This window comes from Geotrypetes seraphini, chromosome 2 (assembly GCF_902459505.1).
Source record: "Geotrypetes seraphini chromosome 2, aGeoSer1.1, whole genome shotgun sequence".
Taxonomy (NCBI): Eukaryota; Metazoa; Chordata; class Amphibia; order Gymnophiona; family Dermophiidae; genus Geotrypetes; species Geotrypetes seraphini.
Genome location: NC_047085.1, coordinates 158,686,784 through 158,713,069, shown reverse-complemented (window position 1 = coordinate 158,713,069; position 26,286 = coordinate 158,686,784). Strand labels below are relative to the sequence as shown.

Below are 26,286 nucleotides of genomic sequence, written 5' to 3'. Positions count from 1 at the left end.
CTTTTGAAAATGGACAGATTGCACAAAATTTGCTCAGAGATGCTCATGTCTCAAGCTTTGGAACTTTTCTTTGAGTATTCGCCCACTGCAAACCATGTATTTAATGTTTTAATTCACCCTATCTTAACTATTCTACAAATTTTGCTATGTATTGTTATGATTCTCCTTTGCTGTAGAGTGAAACACGTGTACATTTCTTTTCTCACAAGGTTCCTTCTAGCTTTTAAGGCAGTTATACATGAATTTCCAGTATCTTCTCTGACACTTGCTAATTTGGTTCTAATTTGGTTTTAATTTGGCATGGCCTATTGCATTACCATTACCAGGGTCAGAGATAATATTATCCCATATCCCATACTTACATACTCTCTTATGACATCTTTGTACCTTTTTGCCTGGGCCTCCTGAGAAAGTTTCCTGCATCCATTATGCACCGTTCATTCGCTCAACGACAGGTAAGATATAGATACGACCTATGCAACCTAAGACAGAGGTTTGAACTCATAACGGGAACTGTTTATCTTCATAGCTTGGAGATTCTGCAGTACAGGGGACGTGCTGATATATTATTAGAGATTGGCAAGGCATAAGCGAGGCAAGCTGGCTAAGTTTGCTTTCATTTCAAAGAATATGGGGGGGGCGTGGCCGTGCCGAGAGCAGGGAAGACGCATTTTCCTTGAGCTCCGCTGCTCTTCCTCTGCTTCGGCCTCCCGGACCTAGATTCAGCGACTATATTCCCACCAAGCGCTTTCCCCCGATTCCTCGGGGCTCTATGGACAAATATTTGCAAAAAGGAAGCGGAGATATGGCGGCGAAGGCTGGGAAAAAGGAGCGTGAATGCACAAAATCGGGGCCCGGCACAAAATGCAAAATGGCCGGCTTAGGAGATGCCACGGACTCAGCGGGGGCGGACATGATCGCGCGGCTAATGGAGGCAGTTGTGTTGGCGCTGGGGACGCGCTTGGACAAGGTGCAGGAGTCCATATCTACTCTCTCTGCCTCAGTGGCAGAGTTTAACACTCGCGTGTCTGACGCTGAGCAACGGATCAGCACTGCGGAGGACTCTATTACTTTCATGCAAGCAGAGATACAGCGACTTCAGCGACAAGTGGGGCAATGTGAAGAGAAGATGGAGGATCTGGAGAATCGCTCCAGACGGAATAATCTGCGCCTGGTGGGGGTCCCAGAATCAATATCGGATGGAGATCTCCTGCCTACCCTGGAAGCGTGGTTGACGACTGAGCTGCTGGCCACGCGGGGCCTGGGTCCCTTGCGTATTGAACGGGCGCATCGGTTGGGCAGGAGGCAGGAGGGCTCGACCAGGCCGCGCGTGGTGATCCTCCGCATCCTCAATTTTGCTATCAAAGATCTCTTGCTGCGCACCTATCGCCAGAAAAAGGATTTATAGTTCCAGAACCAGCGTATTCTGATGTTCCAGGATTATTCTGCACAGGTGGCATCTCTACGTCAAGGCTACTCAACCGTCTGCAAGCAACTCACTGAGAAAAAACTACGCTTCACCCTGCAATATCCTGCCAAGCTTCGAGTGCTTCATGGGGGCCAACCCTTTCTCTTTGAAACCAGCGAGGCCGCCCGGGCTCAGGTTCTTCTGTGGTATCCTGATCTGGAGCCGAGCACTTGATGGACCCTGACAGTGACTTGTGGTTCCTTTCTGCTATGTGGGGGGGGGGGGGCACCCGTGGGACACCGGAGGTGTTCCCTTCGAGACATGATGAAGCATATTATGATGGCTACCTTCGTTTTGTGGCCCCTTAGTGGGGGTCACTTTTGTTTGTTTTGGATACTGGTTTCTGGCCCTATGAGCCGGATTGTTGTTAAGTCCTGCCGTGGCGGGACTTTGTGTTTTCTACTTTCCTTCGCTGCTCTCTTCCTCTGGGGTCCTGCTTTTGATGAGGGTATTTGACACCTGGCTCTTGCCTTTCTTCAACCTTGCTTTGTTATTGCTTGGTCTTTGTATGGGAGGCTGAGGGGGGGAGGGTCTTTGGGCCCTTGGCGTACCCTCTCCTGGAGTGGTGGAATGGGGTTTCAGAGGGGGACTGGGAGGGGGATGTTGGGTTTGGGGGTGGGGGGTGGGGGGGGGAGGGTGGGGGAGGTGGGTTTGGGTGGGGTGGGGGGGTCTGGGAGGGGGGAGTTGGGGTTGAAGAGGGACAGTGGATGGTGGGGTGGAGGGATAGTGGATGGTGGGGTGGGGGGATAGGATCAGTGTGGCTATTGGTGGGTGGTCTGTGTGTGTGTGATGGACGGGTGGCTGCCGGGAGGAGGGCTGGGACTCTCGGCAGGAGTTCTCTTCTCCTTTGTTTGGTAGACTCTGTTAGTTTCCCTCTGAATGCCGCCTAAGCGGGGAGTGCGTTGTGTGACGTGGAATGTATCGGGTATTAACTCTCCGATAAAGAGAACCAAGATTTTGCAGCATTTGGCCAGACATAGGGCAGATATAGTGGGCCTGCAGGAGACTAAGCTTTCCGAGAACGAACATGGAAAGCTGAGGCAGTCCTGGGTAGGACAATGTTATTCAGCTTCTTCTTCTAAGGCCAAGGCTGGGGTGGCTCTCCTGCTGCATAAGTCCATTCCTTTTGTTCAATCTCGGGTCCTTTCCGATCCGGAGGGTCACTATGTACTGGTTCAGGGTACGCTGAGCCAGCGTCCGGTTCTCTTGATGTCAGTGTATGCTCCCAATACTGCCCAACGGTCCTTTTATAAGAAACTTTTGGGGGTAATCCTGTCGGTGACCTTGTTACCTGGGACCCATATGATTTTCCTGGGGGATTTCAACTCTATTCTGGATCCTGTTCTGGACTCTTCTAGTGGGATCTCTGGGTCCTCGGGGAGATCAAGCTGTGTGCTTGGATGCAGGCTTTGAATGTGGTGGATGTGTGGAGAACCCTTCATCCTGGTGAGCGGGATTTTACTCATACTTCCAAAGTGCATGATTCCTCCTCTAGAATTGACTATGTTTTCCTCTCCCGTTCCTCCTTCTATGCAGTACAGGCTGAGATTGGGGTGCTGGCTATTTCTGATCATACTATGGTTTGGATGGATATTAGCTTTGCTGATGGGCCCCCCGCTGGGGGTGGGCGCTGGCGTTTTCCGGTAGCGCTCTATTCTGACCCTGATTTTAAACAGTATCTGGAGGTGCAGTGGAAGGAGTATGTTGAGTTCAATGGGGTGCATGCGGATGACGGAGCTCTTTTTTGGGAAGCAGCCAAGGTGGTGATCCGTGGGGCGGTGATAGCGTACTGTGCCCGACGGAAGAAACTGTTGGCGACCAAGATTTTGGCTCTCGAGCGTAAAGTACGGCAGAGCAGGCTCTTAGTGTTACATTCCCCTACTCTATCCCATAAACATGAGTTTCAGGCGGCCCAGACAGCGCTCCATGCCCTCTTACATGAACGAGCCTACAAGTCGCTCTTTTATTTTAAATATCGCCTCCATAGGTTTGGTAATCGCCCGGGTAGAATGCTGGCACGGCTGACTAGGGCGCGGAGGGGGTCCTCCTCCATCACCTCACTTAAAGGCGCTGGGGGGCAGCTGGTTACAGCCCAGCCTCAGCTTGAACAGCTTTTTGTCTCTTTTTACAGCTCTCTTTATTCAGCGGAGGTGGTGGACCGGGACTCTTCGATTCAGGCGTACTTTGACTCGCTGCCCTTGCCTCGGCTTTCGGAAGCTGATAGTGCGAGCTTGGTCTCCCCCATCTCCGGGGAGGAGGTCTTGGGGGTTATTAAAACCTTGCCTCTCTGTAAATCCCCGGGTCCGGATGGCTTTGGCGGGGAATTTTATCGCCTCTTGAAGGGGTTTGTGGCCGATCCGCTGAGGCGGTATTATGAGCGGGCGGTGGAGGGGGGTTCATTTCCGCCTGGCTCGAATTGGGCACTGATAACGGTACTGCCCAAACCGGGTAAGGACCCTCTCTTGGTGGGGTCTTATAGGCCCATTTCGCTTATCAACGTAGATCTTAAAATTCTAGCCCGGATATTGGCTAACCGGTTGGCCCCACTTATCCCTTCCCTGGTGGGACAGGACCAGGTGGGCTTTGTGAAGGGTCGTCAGGCAGGTCATAATGTTTGGAAGCTTTTACTGGCTTTAGCTCACTGTGACTCCCGGCGACAGCCCACATTGGCCATTAGTTTTGACTCTGAAAAGGCCTTTGATCGGGTTGAGTGGGCCTTCCTTTTTCCGCTGCTCCTTCGTTATGGGGTGAATGGCTTCTATCTGAACGCTCTCCGTGCTCTATACTCTAATCCCGAGGCTGCTGTGATTGTCAACGGGATAGCTTCCCCGGTTTTTTCCCTGCGGCGGGGTACTCGGCAGGGTTGCCCCCTGTCTCCTTTGCTTTATATTTTATTCTTGGAACCTTTATTGCTTTGTATCCGCACGCATCCGCTGCTTGAGGGAGTGGAGGTGGGAGATTCCTCCCTGCGTAGTTTGGCCTTTGCAGATGATATCATGATTCTTTTGACCGACCCTGTTTCGCACCTTTCCTTACTGCTGGAGTTGTTTCGGCAGTTTGGGGAGCTTTCGGGCCTCAAACTCAATGTATCTAAGTCAGAAGCGCTCCCTCTCCGTCTGCGTATTTCTCACCTGTGGTCGGACTTTCCTCTGAAGGAGGCTCCGGCTCAGGTGAAATACTTGGGGGTTCTTATTCCCTCCACCTTGAAGCGCCTTTATGAGATTAATGTTCGACCCATGCTTCGGTCTTCTGTTGAGAGTCTGCGCTTATGGGGTGCTTTGCCGGTATCCCTTGCGGGTCGCGTCTTTTTATATAATATGATGATTGTACCACGGTGGCTCTACTTGTTGCAGACTTTACCGATTTGGTTGAGGCATAGGGATTTGGAGGAGCTGTACCGTGCTCTGCGGTTTTTTCTGTGGCGGGGACGGCACCCTCGCATACCCCTTCGCGTTATGATGCTGCCGGAGGCGCAGGGGGGGTTCGGTCTTCTAGATCTTCGAGCTTACAACTTGGCTTGTGGATTGCGCCAGATCCGGGATTGGTGCCTGGAGAGTTCCTCCTATCTGACCTTCTCTGTGGACAGGGACTTCCTGTCTCCTGTCTCGGGATTGTTCTTGTTGCATGCTCCTTCGGCTCGGTTGGACTCTTTCCAGAGGGGCCATGCGGTGTGGTCCTATATGAGATGTATCTGGCAACAGCTTTGCAAATGCTTGGGGGTTAATTTTAACGAAACCCCCATGTTGCCCTTAGTGGGCAACACGCAATTTTGTCCCGGTAGTGACAGTCGAGTCTTCCGGCTTTGGCATACACATGGGATACGTAGAGTGGGGGATGTGCTCACGGAGAGGGGGACTCTCCTTTCTCATGCTGAGTTGGCGTCCCTCTATGGTTTGGATCGAGTGGACACATTTGGTTATCTACAGCTTGGACATTATGTCCGTAGTCTCAGGGAGTCGTCCAGGCGTCCCTCGGTGGCGCAGAGTCTTGGCTTGGGTTTGGGTTTGTGGGAGGATCCGGCCCCGCGTCTGCGCTACTTTGTCGCCGCACTGCTGTCACCGTTGTCGACCGAGAGAGCGGATCTGTTGGCTGGGGCGTGGAGCGCTGAACTGGGGTGCGCTATTTTGCCCTCCTTGATTTCTTATTGTTTTGTCTTCCTGCGTGCTCTCTCCTGCAATATGCTCCATAGGGAGCAGGAATATAAATTTCTTCACAGAGCGTATATCTCTCCACGGAGGGCCTATCGAGCCAGCTTTGCCACTCACGCCTGTTGTCCCAAGTGCCCTGTGAGTTCTGCTACCCTGGGACATATGTTCTGGGACTGTCCCAGGATACGGGCTTTCTGGCTGCAAGTGTGGACCTTTTTGTCCTCTATCTCTTCATCGTTGCCCGCATGCACCCCTCCTATAGTTCTTTTTTATGATGGAGCGACTCTTTCTCACTGCTCTGCTGGGCAGCGGATGGTGGTGTTTAAGGCTCTCCTTCTGGCCAAGAAGGCCATTTTAATCTCGTGGAGGACTCCCCATGCTCCTTCTTTTTCCCAGTGGTATTTATCCCTATATGACTTAGCGCTGCTGGAGCGTAAGATGGTGGGGAGACATGATGAGGGCAGTTGGATCAAATTTCAGGATGTGTGGGAGGGGTATTGGTTGTCTCTTTCACACCGGGAGCGGAGTTTGTTGCTGAACTGCTAACCTTGTAAGCTGTGGTATCTTTGGCAGGAGTTGGGTGCTGCTTTCCTTACTCTGTTGTCTGCTCTACTCCCTCTTTTCTCGTTGTCTTGTTCCACCCTTCCCTCTTTCTTTCTGCTCAGTTTTCTTTTGCTTTTCCCATCTAACCACACGGGTCTGGGTTTGGGGAGGGGGGTGTCTTTGGGGAAGGGGGGGGTTGAGGGGTTTAGGTTGTTGGGGGGGGGGGGTCGGGCATTATTATTATGGTAAAATCCTGTATTGGGCACTCTCTAGCATTCTTGCCTGGGCGCTCTCCTGTTGTATTGTTACTGAGTTCCCCGGTTGATTTATTTTAGCACCTCAATGGGAGATGCGGCTGTATGTTTGCTTTTTCTTGTTCTGTCTATTGCTGATTTTGCTCAATAAAGAAATATTATTATATAAAAAAATAAAAAAAAGAATATGGAAGATGTCAGCATAGCTGTTGCAGGCGTTCAGCATTTTGGTTGGCATGGCTGGTGTCGGCCAGGGCCTATGGGAAATTGTTTCAATCTGACTCTGGCATGGGGATGCAGATAGACCCTGAGGACAGGAAGACAGTTTCAAGTAGTCCTGATTAAATCATGATTAGCTAAAATGTGTTAATGTATTAATCAGAAACTATTGTCCGAGACATACTGGAAATTTAACTACAGCCTAGTATTCTTTTTTGGAAATTATAGGTATGCTTCACTGTTGCAGCATTAGATTTTGCTTTAGGTGATATTTACTGGCTCTGTGGAGACCTCCGTCTCCGTGTTAAACTACCCAGCCAGTAGATAGGCCAGTGCGCTTTAGCTATACATAGATGAGATAGGGGTCCCAAGAGGGGTCCCAGATGAATTCAAGGCCCGAGACCAGGTTAAGGCTAGGTTTGAGTCCCTTATTATTATCAATAAGAATGTTGATTGGATTAATTACATTTATTATAATCAGCAACGCTTTGATGGGTGTCAAAAATACTTTATCCTGTTGCACCTTTATTCCTGACAATGCAGGTCCCACGGGTAAGGTTACTATGGCCATTAAAAAAAATTAGAAGACCTCTCTGCTGAACTTAAACGTAATTCTGGTTTATCTAATCCTTGGGATCTGTATTTTATTTGGATGCAGGGGTGGGTGAAAGACCTTCTTATTGTTATATCTGCACTCTTGTTGCTTATGTAATTTTTAGACTATTCCTGCGCTGTTTGACAGCCCCTAAAACCCCTCCTCAAGAGACATATCTAGAATATCTCTCCCTCCACGCTCATGCTGTGCATTTATGACGTCATTTTCATGACGTAAGAGGGGATTGAAAGGAAAGGATAAGTTTTCTGTCTCTGTCTAAAAGGATGTCTTTTGTTCCTGCCTGTGCTGGAGGTAATCAGATGCAGAATGTTTGTGTTTACTCTCTCGATGGTTTGGGAAGAGGTCATTTAATCATGTTAATGAAGTTTCGTCTTTAAGACAATACATGCTCAAACCCCCTGCCATGTACATATCCTGCTCACACACCCCCTCCCCTCTCTTGTCCATCCCCCTTTTCCTGTGATGGTTACCACTGACCCATGTAACAGATATATAAATGAATGCACACTCATAATAAAACAGGCAAAAATCTCTTTAGAATACGGTCTACCTATCTTTCTTTCTAAGGGGAATTGCCTCCAGATGACAGAGTGTTTTGCAGGGCAGTTTCGGGACCAAGAAACGGATCTTGTTCGTTTCAATAGCTATAATTTCTTTATGTCATTCTAAGAACGCTGCTGGTCAATATAGAGTTCTGGAAAATATGGTGCCCAAACTTGTCCATGGTGCAGCCTTCACGGACGGGTGTTGCAGTAGCACAGACTCTTCTGCTGGAGGATTTTTAAGAGTGGATTCAACTAGAAAAGACTGGTATTGCAACTGTGGCTTATCAAAGCCTGGACACAATTGTATTCTGTACAGAGTCAGTTTTTCTAGAAGCTATGGTAAGGGTGAAAGGAGTATCCCAGTTATTAAACATAGCTTCCTTAAGCAAATTATGAAGAGGCAATTTGATTAGTTCTTTAGGAGGTTCATCTAAATCTAATGCCTCGAGAAGCTCTGCTCTCAGTTCAAAGTCTGATTCCAGTTTAACAGGCAAAGCTTTCTCTATTTGCCTGAAAAACTTAGTGAAAGATAACCCTTCTGGAGGTGATGGTACCGATTAGATACCATACTAGTCAGGATCAGTAACGTGGGTTCAAGATCAGAATCAGTATGAACAGAGATCTGAATCAACTTTTCGAACTTCAGGAGACTCTCTGTAAGGAGAAGGTGGAGATGGAAGCTTCTTGGTCTGAGAATGATGATTGTGTGAACGTTGAGAAGAACTCCTGTAATGATGTTGGTACCAGTCAGATGAAGAAATCAGATGCTGAGAATGTGTAGATTTCGACCTACGTCAAGGCGAATGAGAACCGGTACCATGTGATGCTCTCTTGGATTTACTTGAAGAGTGGGGATAGGTACCATGTGATCTCAATGTCCTTCGAGATTTACTAGAAGAGCTAGGGTCGGTACAATGGGGCCTGAATGTACCATGCTCAGGCTGGGCCTGTACCAAGATGGGTGGTGCAAGCACCGGTGCTACATGTATTTTAAACAGCACAGCTAACTCCATTTGGAAACTCCTTAAGTTAGTCATAGAAGGATTGCACCGATATTGTTGGCTCAACAGCCGGTACCATCAGTGCTGCAGGGTGTCGAGGACTGGGTGATCTCTTTGATGAAGAATGTCCCAAAAGATATTGATGATGATGATGTCGACACTTAGCATGCATCGAAGGATTCAATGCTGAAGATGCCTTCAATGCTGGTTGAGAGGAGGGCGGCTTTTTAGCAGACTTACCCGATGCAGGAACCGAATCAGACGCTGAGGTCAGTGTCGATACCAGTAACGCTGGAATCTATGGCATCAATTTGTCACTTGAGGCCATGGTCAATTCAAAAAGCTTCTCTTGCTGAACACGTTGAGCCTTAAGAGGGCATTTTTGTTATGTAGAACAGCGGATACATAAGTCTACTCGATGATCCGGCCCTAGACACTGAATGCACCAGTTGTGCGGGTCAGTGATCAATAAGGGCTGTTGGCAATGAGTGCACTTTTTTAACCCACTAGAAGGCGACATGAGGAAAACATCTCGGTGGTAAGATAAAAAAAAACAACAACTGCTAAAACTAAGGGAAAAAAACGAAAAGAGGAAAAAATCCCTGAAGGCTAAATGGCCCAAAGGCCCAAGTTAAGAAAAAAACTTAAACATCGAAAAATTCAATGAAAACAATTGAAGACAAAAAAATACAGTAATAAAACTATAATAAAAAGAAAACGAGCTAAAAAGGCTGAAGAAAAAGTTGACTGGGAAGGCAACTCAAATGGACAGACCCCAAACAAAACTTCTTCACTCCGCAAACAATGAAGAACTGAGGAGCCACAGCCAACATCGGGCGAGAAGGCACTAGTGCATATGCAGTGCAAGCAGTCTTGAAGCTTTCTAGAAAGTTTAAAGTTTAAAGTGACACTTTTAGCACTGGACATACCAGGCTCAGTGGATGACGTCACCCATATTTGTGAATATGCTGCCTGTTTGTCCAAGGATATAGTACAATAAACAGATCCAGGAAAATCAGCATATTACAAACAGCCTGACTCCTGCCTACTATTAATAGAATAAATGCAATACATCATTATGAAACTCTTACTCCCCTGTCTCTTATAGAAGTGGTCATCTTCAATGAAACTAAAATTGGGACAGATATGAAAAATAAAGATCTTTGAGCTTCTCAAATCACAGCATATTTACAAGGAAATTTTGCATAAACCTACATGCCAATCCATCTTACTACCAAGGCTACAGCCAAAAATTTTGTACTCCTCTTCGTGTCATCTTGCACAGATCAGGAAAAACCCAATATTCTTTTGTCCCAAAAAGGTATATTTCCTGGAAATGTATAAACCAGTTCAATTGGTGTCCTCCCTCCACAGTCTCTCCAGAACTGTCAAATGCGCGCAGGACATTGGCGCACCAACAATCCCGCCCTGACATTTGCACCCAGGACAAATGAGCGCCGCCAAAAACCTTCACCTTCCCACTCTCCGGGGGGGGGTCAGGGGGGCTACTCGTGCTCTCATTCGGTGTGTGGGGGGGAACCCCCCCAACTACACTTACTAGTTCCGCTGTCCTCATGCTCTATTACAAGTCGCTCGCCTGCCTATTGCCTTCCCATTTCTGCTCTGAAGGGGGTGTGGTGGAGAAGCCCCCACTACAGTCACGCTCTCGTCAGGGGCCTCTCAATTTTAACTCTGCCGTAACCCCTCCCCCCCACTATACTTTCAATTGCACCCCAAAAATCCCGCTTATTTGTCAGAGCAGAATTGTTGGGGCTCAATTGTCCTTCACACTATTGACGGTGTACCATTATATTAGGACAACCCATAAAGATTTTCCAGTTTTCCTGTGCAGCTAACTGGCAGGAAGAGATTTATCTACATAAAAAAGGGCTTGAGGGATTTTCAAAATTTCCATTAAAAAAATGAAAGTGCTACCCTGGAGGTTCTGGATTTTAGCTTCATACCTAAGAGACTAAATTTGGCTTCCAGAACCTTCCTCCCACATTTCCCTATGTCACTGGTACCCACATGTACCAAGAGAGAACACTCCTCCCCAGCACTGTTTAAAAACTTATCTAAGTGATGTGCAAGGTCTACCACCTTTGCACCAGGCAGGCAAGTAACCAAGCGATCTTCACGTCCACCAACCACCCAGCTATCTACATGCCTAATGAGCAAATCTCCCACTATAACGGACTTTCCAACCCTTCCCACCTGGGCAGAAGCCCCTGAAGAGACATCCTCAGTGCGAGAGGACATTGCATCCCCTGGTGGGCAGGTCTTGGCTATTGGACTGTCTCCTACTTCACTAGGGTGATGCTCTCTTTTAAGAAGGCCTCCCTCCTCCGAGGCAGCACAGGGACTGACAGACTAGAGGTGGGACTTTTCTACAACATCCCTGTAGGTCTCTTCTATTTACCTACATCTTCCTTAGTTCCTCCAAGTCTGCTACTCTAGCCTCAAGAGATCATATCCCGTTCCTTGAGTGCTAGGATCTCTTTTCACTGAGCACACACAAGACCTCTCACCAACTGGGAGATAATCAACATATGACACTCAGTGCAAAAAAACTGGATAGCCTCCATCTTGCTGTTGAACTGCTGCCTGCATCTTAATGTTGGTAATTTCTTTGTTAAGTTGCTACGGGAGTTGGAAAATGAAAACTAAGTTCCCCTAAAATTGCTAGTTTTATGATAGGCTATGGTAATGGGTAATGTTTAATATTTTAATTATTTTGTAATGCTGAAAATGGTAAGCTCCCCTCCAGGATTTCTTAAACTATTTCTTAAGAGCTAATTACTTTTTTAGCATTTTAATTGGCTCAAGGGCCTATGTAAATCACAGATCAGGCCACAGGTGACTAGGAATAAAACACAAAACAAGACTTTCCTCAACTGATATCTGTGTCCTAATCTTATGTTATATATACATATTGTGGTACGCAGCCTATGCCTGCTAGGCGTGTCCCCAGAACAGAGCCTAGTTTAAAGGTAAACCCTTCCCATAGGGATTCATGTAAACCTCTTTTTGATTCATCTGGTGCTGTTTCTTCCTTGAACTCTAGAGGGAGTCAGAGAGCACAGGTGCAGGGCGCCCATCCCCCTCATCTCTAGGGTTGCTGACAGGAAATCCTTCTCACCTGAGGGTTGGGGACGGGGCTGCAAACTGCTTGCTCAGAGAACAAAGCTCCTGAAGAGTCAGTTAAAAGGAGGCCCAGGGCTGGGAGATCCTGATAGCGGTCAACCACCCGAATGTATGGAGCTGGTGGAAGCTGGAGAAGAAGTACCTTTCAGTGTGAATGAGGAACCTCTGGCTATGGAAATTGACCTGGATCCAACTGCTGCACCAGGGAATGAGATTCTTCCCATGGAAGTTTGCTTCATGGAAGACAAGCCGCTCGTGGAATCTGAGTGAGTAGCTGTGGCCTTGCTGTATGAAGGACTTCCAAGTTTATGTTAAGCCCTGTAGGAGCGTTGGGAAACTAAGAGCTCCAGAAGATTTAAAGGACTTATTTGAATGTGTTTTTTTTGGGTTTCTCTTTTGAAAGAAAAGGACTGTAGCCAGCCCAGGTAGTGGAGGTTCGCCTCACGTAATTTAGTGTTGGAATTGTGGGCCTTTTTGGCAGTTTGTCACCACGTGAAGGGCACTGCCTGACCAGTATTCAAGCTGCTGGAATAGTCACAGCCGTAGCTCTGACTAGTGCTGCAATAGTCAAATTCAAAGACTGTTTGTATTTTGAATGTTCTTTTTCATTGCATGGAAACAAGTATGGGCTGAAACCAATAGCCTAAGTTTTGGAGAAAGACTTGAACTTTGGGACATTTCCACTTTGGAGCAATTTGCTGTTTTGGTTTTTCTTTTGAATATTGGTGTGGGACTATTTGCTAAACGCAGAGAAATCATCCTGACAAAACTTTAATGTTTATTGCAAGTGCAAGAATAAATCCTGAGTTTTTGTTTAAAACCTGTACTTACCTGGTGTGACAGTATTTCTCTTCTGCCCTTTTCCCTTGTGCAGCTCATCGCAGCTCACAAGAGCACAATTTTCTTGTCCTAGCCGCTCAGGACACACACACACACACACAAACACACACATACATATACACAAAAAGTGTTCAATCTAGTTTATAATTTTAGGTTGCATTTCAGAGCATAAGATTATATATAAAAAAAAACAAAGGCTACACTTTTGCCTAAACTGACTTTGCTGAAAAAAGCAGAGTACCGTACTAAACTAAAAAGTAAAAGAACAATGAAAAAATCTAGTGAAGCTCAAGTTTTAGTTTGAATGCCAGCAGTAACATATTCCAAGAGTTTCTTCCTCTTAGCAGATCCCTGTTCCACACACAGGACCCAAAATACAGGCAGAGTTCCAGAGTCTCAATGTGTGGATGAGGACATGGTGCAGGGAGGACGGTTTTAAATAGTGGGTGACATACTTGGGAATGGGGAACCTATTCCGCAATGATGGGCTCCATCTTAACCAGGATAGAACCAGGCTCCTGGCGTCAACATTTAAAAAGGAGATAGAGCAGCTTTTAAACTAGAAACTGGGGGAAGACCGACAGTCGCTCATAAGAGCATGGTTCATAACAAGGTATCTAAAAGATATCACCATAAAAAGGGAACATAAGAATTGCCGCTGCTGGGTCAGACCAGTGGTCCATCATGCCCAGCAGTCCGCTCCCGCAGCGGCCCTTAGGCAAGACTGCAGTACAGGCCATAGTATACCAGGTTTCCTTAAATACAGAGCAGGCCTATTTTAAAGATTGCAAATTATCAATGCCAACTGCTGAGCAAATTGTAAATAGATACGATAAACATTGTTTGAATTGTCTGTAAGCAAATGCCAGAAGCCTAGGAAACAAGATAGGAGAGTTAATATATTGCACTAAATGAAAAGATAGTTAATAGGTAATCTCCGAGACCTGGTGGAAGATAATCAATGGGACACTGTCATACCGGGATACAAACTTTAACACCATGATCAAATTGGTAGAGGCATAACGTTATATGTTAAGGAGGGCCTTGAATCAAATGGACTGAAAATTCTACAGGAGCAAAAACACACATTGAAATCCTTATGGGTAGAAATTCCATGTGTAAAAGGGAAAAGAATGATAGGATTGTACTACCGTCCATCTGACCAGGATCAACGGACAGATGCTAAAATGTTATCCGAAATTAGGGAGGCTAACAAATTGGGTTACACAATAATAATGGATGATTTCAACTATCCCAATATTGACTGAGTAAATGTAACATCAGGAACTGGTAGGGAGATAAAATTCCTTGATGAAATCCAGGACTGCTTTACGGAGCAGCTGGTTCAGGAACCAATAAGAATGAGATGAGAACTGCTGAACCGTGGTCTGGCAGATGGGGAGGGCCTTTGGCCAGCTGAGGGTCCCGTGTACAGATGAGAATGCCTGAAAAGATGAAAATTAGAGCATCCCGAACCCCTGGAGAGGTGGAACCTATTCACAGACAAAGACTTATGTCTGCATTCCTGCACACTAGCCATGAGGTCCATCCAGACCCTGGTCAAACAGAAGCTGTCCCTTGAAGGGCAATGAGCTGAAGGTCACTTTAGAGAATGAATCACTGGACCACTAATGGATACACAGCATTCTGCGAGCCGAAATGGAATAGGCAGAAAGCTTAGAGAAGACTTTCAACATGTCATCAACCCTATAGTCTACATCTGAGACCAGTAAATCCAGGTCCCGAAGCACCACAGTATCAGGATCATCGCGAAGCCTGAAATGGCATACCCTGGCCACAAAGGAAGAGGCCAATGCCGCCTTTATACCGGCAGCTGCTGAGTCAAACAGGTATTTAAGGATGAAATCCACACACCGGTCCCGTCCACTCCCCCATCAATGGGAAGAGATTTGCATTTGGTGATCTGCGCCACCACAGAATCTACCTTCGGGGAAGTAAAATGCTTCTTAAAAAGTCCACCATGGAATAAAGCCAAGAGATGGCACAACCACATTTCAAAAGGACCCTCGGGCGCCTCCCAAATGTCTGTAAAAATCCAAACTATGTTAAGATGATCAGGAAAAGAGGCGGATAGCGGCCTCTGTTCACTCATGAGAGAACATTCCGCAGTGATAGGCTGCTCAGCCTATAGCTTCAATTCCTGGAGATTCAGAAATAAAATCTACCAGATGCGCAGGCTTGAAAAATCTGCACACAGTAGGATCCTTCCCCAGATCCAGGGCTCCACTTGGATCCTGATCATGGAGATCTACCAAGTCTGCCACATCTCCACAGCAGCCGTGGTGCCCCCAGCGTAAGAAACAGCAGGCACGACCGGCTTACTGACCAAAACCTCAGAAGGAAGGCAATAGAAAATCCCTAGTCCAGAGCAGGAGGCGTCTCGGCGGCCAGCAAAGACACCTGTATAAGGGTGACAGGCAGAGACTTCTTAGCCAAATAAACCTGATGCATCATATTAATAAAGTTGGGGGGGACCCATCCTCTGGAGTGGGAGCCGGCTCCTATGAACCCTTTTTGGAATATTTTGAGGACATGTGAGATTTTTCTCCCAAAAGCACACTTATGTTTCGCTGTAGCGTCGCATGCGCACTCCCCAGGGCTCCCAATGCCATTTTCGTGGGTACCAGGGCAGAAAAAGCAGGATGACCCCCTTCAAAGGTCGAAGGCACAGGGTCTGGGCAATTGTCACCCCCCTCACAGGCAACAGCGCAAGTAGAACACAGCTACGCAACCAACAACCATCCACCGCAAATAAGGTATGAATCCATCAAATCCTGCCCTGGGAGTCCATCCGAGTGGTTTTCTTGCAAAAAACAAAGCTTGCAAGTGCTAAAAATAACTAATTCAAAATCAAGAAAATCTAAGATGGTCGCCATGTGGGCTAATTTTACACAAAAAATAGCCTGGGAAAAACACTAGAAGCCCTCAAAAACAGTGATTTTAGTATGTTAAGGGTGGGGAGGTAGGACAAGCAGGGAAACATCCCCAAACCACCTTTTTGGAAGACTCCCCAAAATCACTGATTCTTTTTTTTTTTTTTTTTTTTTTTATAATCTTTATTCATTTTCTTTTGTTACAACAAGTGTTTCAAATAAACTTATTAGAAACTTAAATATATACACTTGATAAACTCACTTATTATCATCAAATTTAACATTTTTTAGAAAATTAATTTTATACAAAATTTATAATATTATGCAGTAAATCTAAATTTATATAATTCCTTTTGAATGTAGTAATCCCCCCTCCCTCCCTCCCATTCAATCAATAATATTTAAAAACAACTTTATTGTAAATTCATTCAAACATTGATATAGTGTGTAAAAACCAAAAATAAAATCCCACCCCATTCCCTTCTAATCAAATTTCTATCTTGGGAAAAGTTAATCATTCATTACAAAAATCTGTTAATGGTCTCCAAATCTTTTGAAATTTATTAATATATCCTTTTTGTGTTGCTATGGTAAGCTCCATTTTATATATATGACAAACAGAATTCCACCAGAAAGTGTAATTTAACCTGTCATGTCTTTTCCAATTGAATGTGATTTGTTGTATTGCTATTCCAGTTAAAATAAATAAAAGTTTGTTATTACTTGATGATATTTGACTTTTTGTTCTCATTGTTGTTCCAAATAATATAGTATCATATGTCAAGGCTACCGGGTTTTCTAACATCCTATTAATTTGAGGCCAAATTGATTTCCAGAATGTTAAGATGAATGGACAAAAGAATAAAAGATGGTCTAATGTCCCAATTTCCACATGACAGTGCCAGCATCTATTAGATTTAGTGCTATCAATTCTATGTAAACGTGTAGGGGTCCATAAAGCTCTATGTAAAAGAAAAAACCAAGTTTGTCAGCCTGTACTCACTGTGACATGTGTTGACTGGAAAAACATTGCAAAGAGCTGAAACAGCTTACAGGAAGATCTTCTGCCTTAGGAAGTAGACAAGCTGGACTACAGTGAGAGATTGGAGAAAGTGGGTCTCTTCTCCCTTGAAGAGAAGAGACAGAGGGGACATGATCGAAACATTAGGTAGAAGTAGAGATAGGATTATGAAAGGGTATAGATAGAAGGATAAAGGGGATTGAAAGGTTTTAGACAAAGGATCACCTTACAAGTCATGGACCTGCTGGGCGCGATGGACCTCTGGTCTGACTCAGCGGAGGCAACTTCTTATGTTCTTATTCAAAAATACTGAAGGGAATAGACTTAGCAGATAAAGACAAATTGTTCACCCTCTCCAAGGTAAGGAGAACGAGAGGGCACTCTCTAAAGTTGAAAGGGGATAGATTCTGTACAAACGTAAGGAAGCTTTTCACCCAGAGTGTGGTAGAAAACTGGAATGCTCTTCCGGAGTATGTTATAGGGGAAAACGCCCTCCAGGGATTTAAGACAAAGTTGGACAAGTTCCTGCTAAACTGGAACGTACGCAGGTGAGGCTGGACTCATTTAGAGCACTGGTCTTTGACCTGGGGGCCGCCACGTGAGCGGACTCCTGGGCATGATGGACCACTGGTCTGACCCAGCAGCGGCAATTCTTATGTTCTTATGACTTCAAGTCTTCTGATTGCCCCACTGGTCAGACATCCATGGCCGGGTACCTCCGTCACCCTCGGACACACCACGCAGAGTAATGCAGTCTGGCCCTGATTCTGGACACACCTCCACGGAGCCACACAGACAATACTCGACCCAGTCCCTGAGCCCCGATCTGAAGTACAGGCTGTCCAGAGGGTGTAATTATAGGCAGTCAACCCCCTGGATACAGACTTTTCCAAAGGTCTGCAATCTCCCAAAGTCAGAGCTGTCCCTGCAGGGAATCTCTGCAGCATGAGGGCGAAAACCGCGAATGCAAAAACTGAAATTACACAAAATTAAACACGAGCAGAAAAGACAAGCTCCTACACCCTGGCTTGTAGGAAGGAAAATGGATTCTCGAGAGGCCAGAGCCGAAGGGTGGAGCTTAAGTCTCTGGAATTTGAGGCTTCCTACAAAGTCCTGGCGGTTAGACGGATTTAACCCACTAGTCCCGGAATAAAAGAGGGATTGTACAAGAATGGTAATTAAGTTTCAAATTAAGTCATCCGTGTATATGGCTAGTGATAAATTTCATCATTTAGAAACAGTAAATAAAATGGCATTAGGTGATTAAGTCTATTTCTCTCCACCATTTAGTTGTTACAGATATTCAAACTGAGGACTTCACTTAAATAGTTTCATCAACTACTCAAGTACATACCTTTATCATTCTCATCTTGTTCCATACTACAATCTTTTTGTTCTGGGATAGATTGACATTTATCTGAAGTATCTTGGATCTCATTTCTGCACGTGTGAGAAGGTGATAAGTAAGCATCAGCCAAGCCAGGACCATTCTTTCCAGCAGAAATATCGATAATGTCTTTTTCATTCTTATTTATTTTAAAATCATCAGAACATTCACTTGACTTGAATTCTTCAAGACCGAATAAGAAAACCTGTTACAAATGAATACTGAGTTCAAACTCCTTCTTTGAGGCAAACAGCTGATAGATGAAAAACTATTTTAATACTGCAATACAAATACCATATACTTGAGTATAAAACAAGGGCAGTTTTAGAATGAAAATAGCCAAAAACACTGTGGCCTACGTCTAAGCTGAGGCTGGGTTTCACACTGATCCCCTCTCTCCTTCCCCTTCATCTCTGGGTCCCACATTGCTCCATCTTATTTCCTCCCCTCGAGCATCTCTCCTACCTTTCTCAAAGCCACAGCTTCATATATTTCATCAACATTCTAAACAGACCATTTCTTTGACTTTCAGCTAAATCAGATTATATGATTATAAATTTATCCCTCACTAATAAAGTCTTCAAATCAGGATGGGTTTTTTTTTTGCCACTCAGTAAAGTTTAGCTGGGTTAAAAACTGGCTGTCGGACAGACACTAGAGGGTGGTGGTTAATGGAAGTCACTCGGAGGAAGGAAGGGTAAGTAGTGGAGTCCCTCAGGGTTTGGTGCTGGGGCCGATCCTGTTCAATATGTTTGTGAGTGACATTGCTGAAGGGTTAGAAGGAAAAGTTTGCCTTTTTGCGGATGATAACCAAGATTTGTAACAGAGTAGACACCGAAGAGGGAGTGGAAAATATGACAAAGGATCTGCAAAGTTAGAGGAATGGTCTAATGCCTGGCAACTAAAATTCAATGCAAAGAAATGCAGAGTAATGCATTTGGGGATTAATAATCAGAAGGAACCGTAAATGCTGGGAGCTGAGAAACTGATATGCACGGACGGGGAGAGGGACCTTGGGGTGATAGTGTCTGAAGATCTAAAGGTGAAAAAACAGTGTGACAAGACGGTGGCTGCTGCCAGAAGGATGCTGGGCTGTATAAAGAGAGGTGTAGCCAATAGAAGGAAGAAGGTGTTGATGCCCCTGTACAGGTCATTGGTGAGGCCCCACTTGGAGTATTGTGTTCAGTTTTGGAGATCATATCTGGCGAAAGACATAACTAGACTTGAAGCGGTCCAGAGGAGGGCGACGAAAATGATAGGAGGCTTGCGCCAGAAGATGTATGAGGAGAGACTGGAAGTCCTGAATATGTATACCGTAGAGGAAAGGAGGGACAGGGGAGATATGATTCAGACGTTCAAATACTTGAAGGGTATTAACGTAGAACAAAATCTTTTCCAGAGAATGAAAAATGGTAAAACCAGAGGACATAATTTGAGGTTGAGGGGTGGTAGATTCAAGAGCAATGTTAGGAAATTCTATTTTACGGAATGCGCTCCCGAGAGAGGTGGTGGAGAGGAAAACGGTGACAGAGTTCAAAAAAGCATGGGATGAACACAGAGGATCTAGAATCAGAAAATAATATTAAATATTGAGTCACATTATTATAACCACCACCTACCTCTGACGGCACAACAATGAATGAATGCACATGTTGCATGCAGACTGTGGGTATATAAGGTGGGATGCCAGAAAGTTGCTAATATAGAAGGCGTGGCTGTTATGGGGGAAAAAGCATGATTTCTTAGACATTGAAAAAGGCATTAACGGCTACCGGGCCAAGGGCAGCAGCATTTCAGAAATGGGGAGTTTGTGAACTGCTCACAGGCTGCTTTGGTTAATGTGTACCCTGAGTGGACAAATGGAACCTTTTCAACAACCTGAATTGATAACTGTGGGGCAGCATGAGCCATCAATGCAAGAGGTGAACTTCAGCTGCGCAGGTTGGTGAAAGTTAATCGGCATGCCCCCTTACAGCAATTCACCATCCAAATGAACCAGTGGGTTTCCAGAACTGTGTCCAGCGAACCCTGTTGCAAACCCAGAGCAGATGGCTGGTGACAGCACCCATGCTCACAAGTGTTCATCGTAAAAAAATGGCTGCAATTTGCACAGGAGTACCAACATTAGACCTGCACCAACTGGCAGAGAGCTGCCTGCTCTGATGAGTCACATTTTGAGCTCCATCAAACATATGGACGTTGGCGTATCAGGCATGAAATCACCAACAACAAACAACCATTGTTTGACGTGCACAAGTTGATGGTGGCAGCATTATGTCTGGGTCCCTTGATACTTCTGGAAGGGGTATCTCTCCATCCTTGCCATTAAGTACAACCATACATGTTGACTATTTTCCCTTTGGCCAATGGGATCTTTCAATATGACAATGCGGCTTGTCATATCACTAGAATTGTTCATGAGTGGTTCACAAAGCACAACCAAGACTTCCAGTTACTTCACTGGCCTCCAAATTCCCCAGACCTTAAACCAATCGAGCACATTTGGGACAACTTTGATAGATATGTTCAACAACTGGATCCTCCACCACACATCTGGCATCCCACCTTATATACCCACAGTCTGCATGCAACATGTGCATTCATTCATTGTTGTGCCGTCAGAGGTAGGTGGTGGTTATAACAACTGTCAGATGTACTGCAATCTGCACGGCTCCAAATACCTCTAGTAACCATTCAGCATCTTACCGAGTCACGCCCCATGTAAAAAGCAAAATCCATAACCAACACACAATTCTGTTGTACCTAGATTCACTATACATACTTGATTTGATCCATGACTAGAAAGCAGAAATTCAGCTTCTGGAAGTTCTTCGTCTTCGATATCTTCATGCTGCATTGTTGGTGGCACCAACTGCTTAAAATATGTTTCCAGCTGTTCATCATCCAGATCATCATCTATTAAAACACAATTGACAAGGATTAAGAAAAATTTTGGAAAAAAAAAAAAAAAAGCCACCTAACATCTTCCCACTAAGCAAATTATTCTGCCATTTTCTAGATATACACATTGCTCTAGATGGGCCTAAGTTATCACCAAATTTAGGTGTCATTTATAGAATTGCGCCTAGCAGTGCCTAACTCAGATTAGGCAGCAGTATATTAGGCCATGGATTTCTTGGCCTAATTCACCAGCGCCTATTAACATCTACCAGCACCAAAAGTAATCTATGCCCAAACTCAGTCCCTAATCACACTCACTTTTCAGGTAGGCGCCTAAGTGTAGACATCTATATTGCACCTACCAATTAGACGCTTATCTGAAATTTATTTTTAAATTGTTGTTTTTTTTAATCTGTTTTTCAATTCCATATCAATTAAGGCAATTTAAAAAAATTCTGAATAGTTATGTTCCTTTTTTTCCGTTTTAAATTTTGTATTCGTTTTTATAACTTACATCAAGTGTAACAGGAAATAACATTTAAATTGTAAAAACATCACTTGATTTGCTGTAATATCATCTGGAAATCATGAAATTTAACCACCCTTTCCATCCCTAATACATCAAAAATATTCATATATTATTTTATACATTATGATTTAATAAAATATCAAAAAATATCACCCCACCCACCGATTCCCATCAACTTTTCTTCTTTGTAAAAATATTGAATGTAGCTACACCCAGGTTCATTTTGTAAACATATTGTGAGAAGTGTTTAGAAAGTTGACTAAAGAGCTGCCATCTGCTCGCATATAGTTCTCGGTCATATCGGAAGAATGTTGTAGTTTAAATCCCGTGTGCTGTCATGACCTTCTAACCCCTGCAATGCTGCGCCGTATTCTTGTATGCTGAAGTTGTATGCGCTGATTTGGATATGATACCACATTTACTTTGGTTTAAATATTAATCTATTTCCTTTTGATATTTCGCTTATGTAATGTATGTTTGGATCTATATAGTAATGGATGAATTTGATCTAATCTAATCTAATCCTTAGGTTTGTATACTGCATCATCTCCACGTTCGTAGAGCTCGACGCAGTTTACAGTAGGAGAAATAGGAAGGAACTACAACAGAGGGTTAGAGGTAGAAGTGTGAAGAAAATTTAGAGGACTTGGGATGCCAAGATAAGAGTTTCCTTGATTCCTAAGTTGGAGGGAGACTTACATTTTTTGAGAAAAGCCAGGTTTTCAGATGTTTGCGGAAAACTTGGAGAGAGAGCTCAAGTTCCGAAGAGGGGAGGTAAGGTTGTTCCAGAGCTCAGTGATTTTGAAGTGGAGGCAGGTCCCTAGCTTTCCTGTGTGGGAAATGCCTTTTAGCGAGGGGAAGGATAGTTTTAATTTGTGGGAGGATCTGGTGGTATTAGGGTTTGAGGAATTCCAAGAAAGAGGGATAAAGGGAGGGAGGATACCATATAGGATTTTGAAAGTTAAACAGGCGCATTTATAGTGGACCCTGGCGATTATCGGAAGCCAGTGGAGCTTGGCCAGGAGCGGGGAGACATGGTCAAATTTACTTTTAGCGAAGATGAGCTTGGCCGCGGCATTCTGAATCCGTTGGAGTCTGTGGAGGTTTTTCTTAGTTAGGCTTAAGTAGATAGAGTTGCAATAGTCCAATCTGGAGAGGATGATGGATTGGACAAGGAGGGTAAAATGTTTTTGATGGAAGCAGGATCTAACTTTCCTCAGCATGTGAAGGCTGAAAAAGCATTTTTTTTTTTACCAAGGATTGGAGGTGGTCATTGAAGGACAATGTGGAATCAATGATGATGCCCAAGACCTTGCTCGAGAACTCAAGCTGCAGAGAGGAGCCAGAGGGTAGTGGAATGGAGGTGGGAAGGTGATCTAGTTTTGGACCAAGCCAAAGAAGTCTTGATATACATTTCATTCTATTTAATTAATTGATTAAATGTATTTTTTTTAAATTTCTTTATTCATTCTATTTAATTAATTGATTAAATGTATTTTGTTTAATTTCTTTATTCATTCTATTTAATTAATTGATTAAATGTATTTTGTTTAATTTCTTTATTCATTCTATTTAATTAATTGATTAAATGTATTTTTTTATTTCTTTATTCATTTTATAACTTACATCAAGTGTACAGTAAATATCAAACAATTATAGTACATCACTTGAAAATCTACAATATCATACAACAAGAAGATTTAATCCCCACCCCCCCTCCCAAATTCATATACAACTAAAATATACCACATGAAAATAATATCTTATGTCATTCATATATATATTATTAGTGGAAAACCAAGACCCCCCCCATACACACACCCAAATTCACATGTGTATTAAAATTGGGAAAAGTGTAAATTATTCATTATAATAATTTAATAATGGTCCCCACACATCCTTAAATTTATTATAGTAACCTTTTCGAACTGCCAACACTCTTTCCATTTTATACACGTGACAAACTGAATTCCACCAGAAACAATAATTCAGTCTTTTACAATCCTTCCAATTATGTTATTTGTTGGATGGCAACTCCTGTCAATATCATCAAAGCTTGTTATTATTAGCAGATATTTGACATTTAGCTCTCATAGATATGACAATGCTACATGATTTTCTAACAAGCAATTTATTTGATCCCAAATAGACTGCTAAAAAGCCTTAATGAATGGACAATAAAACAATAAATGACCTAAAGCAGTGTTCTTCAACCTTTTTACACCCGTGGACCGGCAGAAATAAAATAATTATTTTGTGGACCGGCAAACTACTAGGACTAAAATTTAAAAACCCCGTTTACGCTCCATCTCCGTGAGCTCGGTCCCCGCAAACCATCTGATCCCATCTGCACAAGCCACAATTATGATTTTATATTGAACATATTTTATTAAAGTATAAAAAGAAACAATATTCTGAACAACTGTGATTTTATAAATACAAATATACAGAGCACAGACCAACAAAACCCCTGTCTCCCCTCCCCTTCACATATATCCCCTCTACTATCAAGAAAACTGAACAAGCCAAGTTATTATAGAATGCTACATAGAAATATCATGCTAACAGAATACTGCTGTCCCCAGTTATGTCTCTAGCAGGATATATATTTCAAATCTGATATATTCTAATGACAAAATAGAAATAAAATTATTTTTTTCTACCTTTTGTTTTCTCTGGTTTCTGCTTTCATCTTCTTTTCACTCTTTTCCTTCCAGCATCTGCCCGTTCCATGTCTGCCCTCTCCCCCTTCCATATGTATCTGACTTCTTTCTATGCCCCTCTTCCCTGTCCATCCTCCTCTCTCCTTTTTACATCATTCATTCCAGCTTCACTGCCTTCTTCATTTTTATCTCTCCTACACCAGATCTAGCATCTTTATCCCCCTCTCATTTCTTTGCTGACCCCCTATCCAGCATCAATGTCTCTCTACTTTCTCATTGCTCTCTCTCCCCTTTCCCTCATTTGATCTCTCCATTCCACCCTGACCCCCTTCCCCCCTCCTGTAATCTCCCTGCCAGCTGTTTCCTTCCTTTTTTCTTTCTCTCTAACCTCCTTCCTTTTTTTCCTTCTCCCTTCCCTCCTCCCTCTATCCAACATTAACTCTCTTCCCATCCCTTTCCCTCCCAGCAGCATCTCTCCTTCTTCTCCCTTCCCTCCTCCCTCTATCCAACATTAACTCTCTTCCCATCCCTTTCCCTCCTCCCCTCCCAGCAGCATCTCTCCTTCTTCTCCCTTCCCTCCTCCCTCTATCCAACATTAACTCTCTTCCCATCCCTTTCCCTCCTCCCCTCCCAGCAGCATCTCTCCTAACTCCCTTCAAGTCCAGTAACAGCTCTCCCTTTATCCAGCACCTTCCCAGCCTCCTACAGTGGCTTCCTCCCCTTCCAGCAGCTCTCAGTACTTGCCTGCAGGAAGTTGCCGGTAAATCACTGCCCTGGCAAATAGGAGAGCTGGTGGGAGGGGAGACAGCCACTGTGAAGGCTCCCCAGGATCTTGTTCGCACACGCTGACCATCTCCCACCACCTGCACCTGAATCTGCAGCTCTCTCCGTTCTAATCGCAACTTCCCCGCGGCCCTCTTCAGCAACTCGGCAGGGGCGGTGATCAAGACACGCTGCCGACGTTGGGACCTTCACTCTCTGAGTCCCGCCTATTTTGTTTCAACTTCCTGTTTCCGAACAGGCGAGACTCAGAGAGGGAAGGCCCCGACGTTGGCAGCCTATCTTGATCGCCTGGGAGGAACATTAGTCAGCAGGAACCGCAGTCGGCAGGAAATTTAACTGCTGACTTGATCTCACCGGCCCTGCGCGGACCGGCAGAAATTTTCTGCGGACCACCACCGGTCCGCGGACCGGCAGTTGAAGAACTGTGATCTAAAGTTCCAGCTTCGAGATGACAATGCCAACATCTATTAGACTTAGAGCAATCCAATTTTTGTAAACGAACAGGGGTCCAGAGTGCTCTATGCAACAGGAAAAACCATGTTTATTATTGATTAAATGTACTGAAAGATTTCCCTTTATATTAGAATACAAAGCTTCACAGAGGGAAGATTTCTAAGGCAAAAGGCTAATTATTAATTTTGATCTTTGAATACAAATTTAATCATAATATTTACATATATATAACTTGTTGGAAGGTTAATTGTTTGAATAGATATTAATGAGCATATGTAAAGCTAATTAATGAATTCTCTACAGAAAAGTAAAATTGATATAGAATGATTTATTATTAATTTTCAGAGGGATATATTAAAATACATAATTTTAATAAATCATTTCGGGTGGATACAAGAATAATTTTAATAAATTAAAGGTTTTCTCAGATAAAATATTGGAGAAGAATAAGAATGAATACATGAGAAAGAAATAAAATGGCTTAAAATCTTAAAAACTTAACTTAAAATATTACTTAAGATTTAGATTAATTTTGAAGGAATTATATAAATAATTTATTAGAAGATTATAGATATAAATTGATATTGGAAAATGAGCTTAATAGATTATGTAAGATATTTTATGTTAGGAAAATGATATGGCTGAGGAAGTGACGTCATCGCCACGGATGGGAGCTTGAACTGAGAGCTCCGTTCGGGCCGGCGAAATAACTATCATTTCGGTGTGTAAACGGCGCAAATTTTTCGTCCCCGGGGGCTGGTGAGGTGTGCGAAGCCACTGTGAACACTATGGCAACGCGAAAAAAGTTGCCCGGCGACAAACCCGGCCAGCGCACGATGGAACAGGCGCTGAGCCGGGCTGCACGTGGCAGCATGGG

General features: G+C 44.1%; 1 protein-coding gene across 6 annotated transcripts in view; it reads right to left on the bottom strand.

Annotated features, from left to right (window-relative positions):
- CEP192 (centrosomal protein 192) overlaps nt 1-26,286 on the bottom strand; it is a 402,896-nt gene that overhangs the window by 300,053 nt on the left and 76,557 nt on the right. For all 6 annotated transcript variants that reach the window (XM_033934141.1, XM_033934142.1, XM_033934138.1 and 3 more), the window contains 2 exons: nt 20,863-20,996; nt 18,048-18,285 (listed from right to left, as the gene is read on the bottom strand). In XM_033934141.1, coding sequence (XP_033790032.1) covers nt 18,048-18,285; nt 20,863-20,996 — 372 coding nt within the window. The remainder of the gene's footprint in view (nt 1-18,047; nt 18,286-20,862; nt 20,997-26,286) is intronic.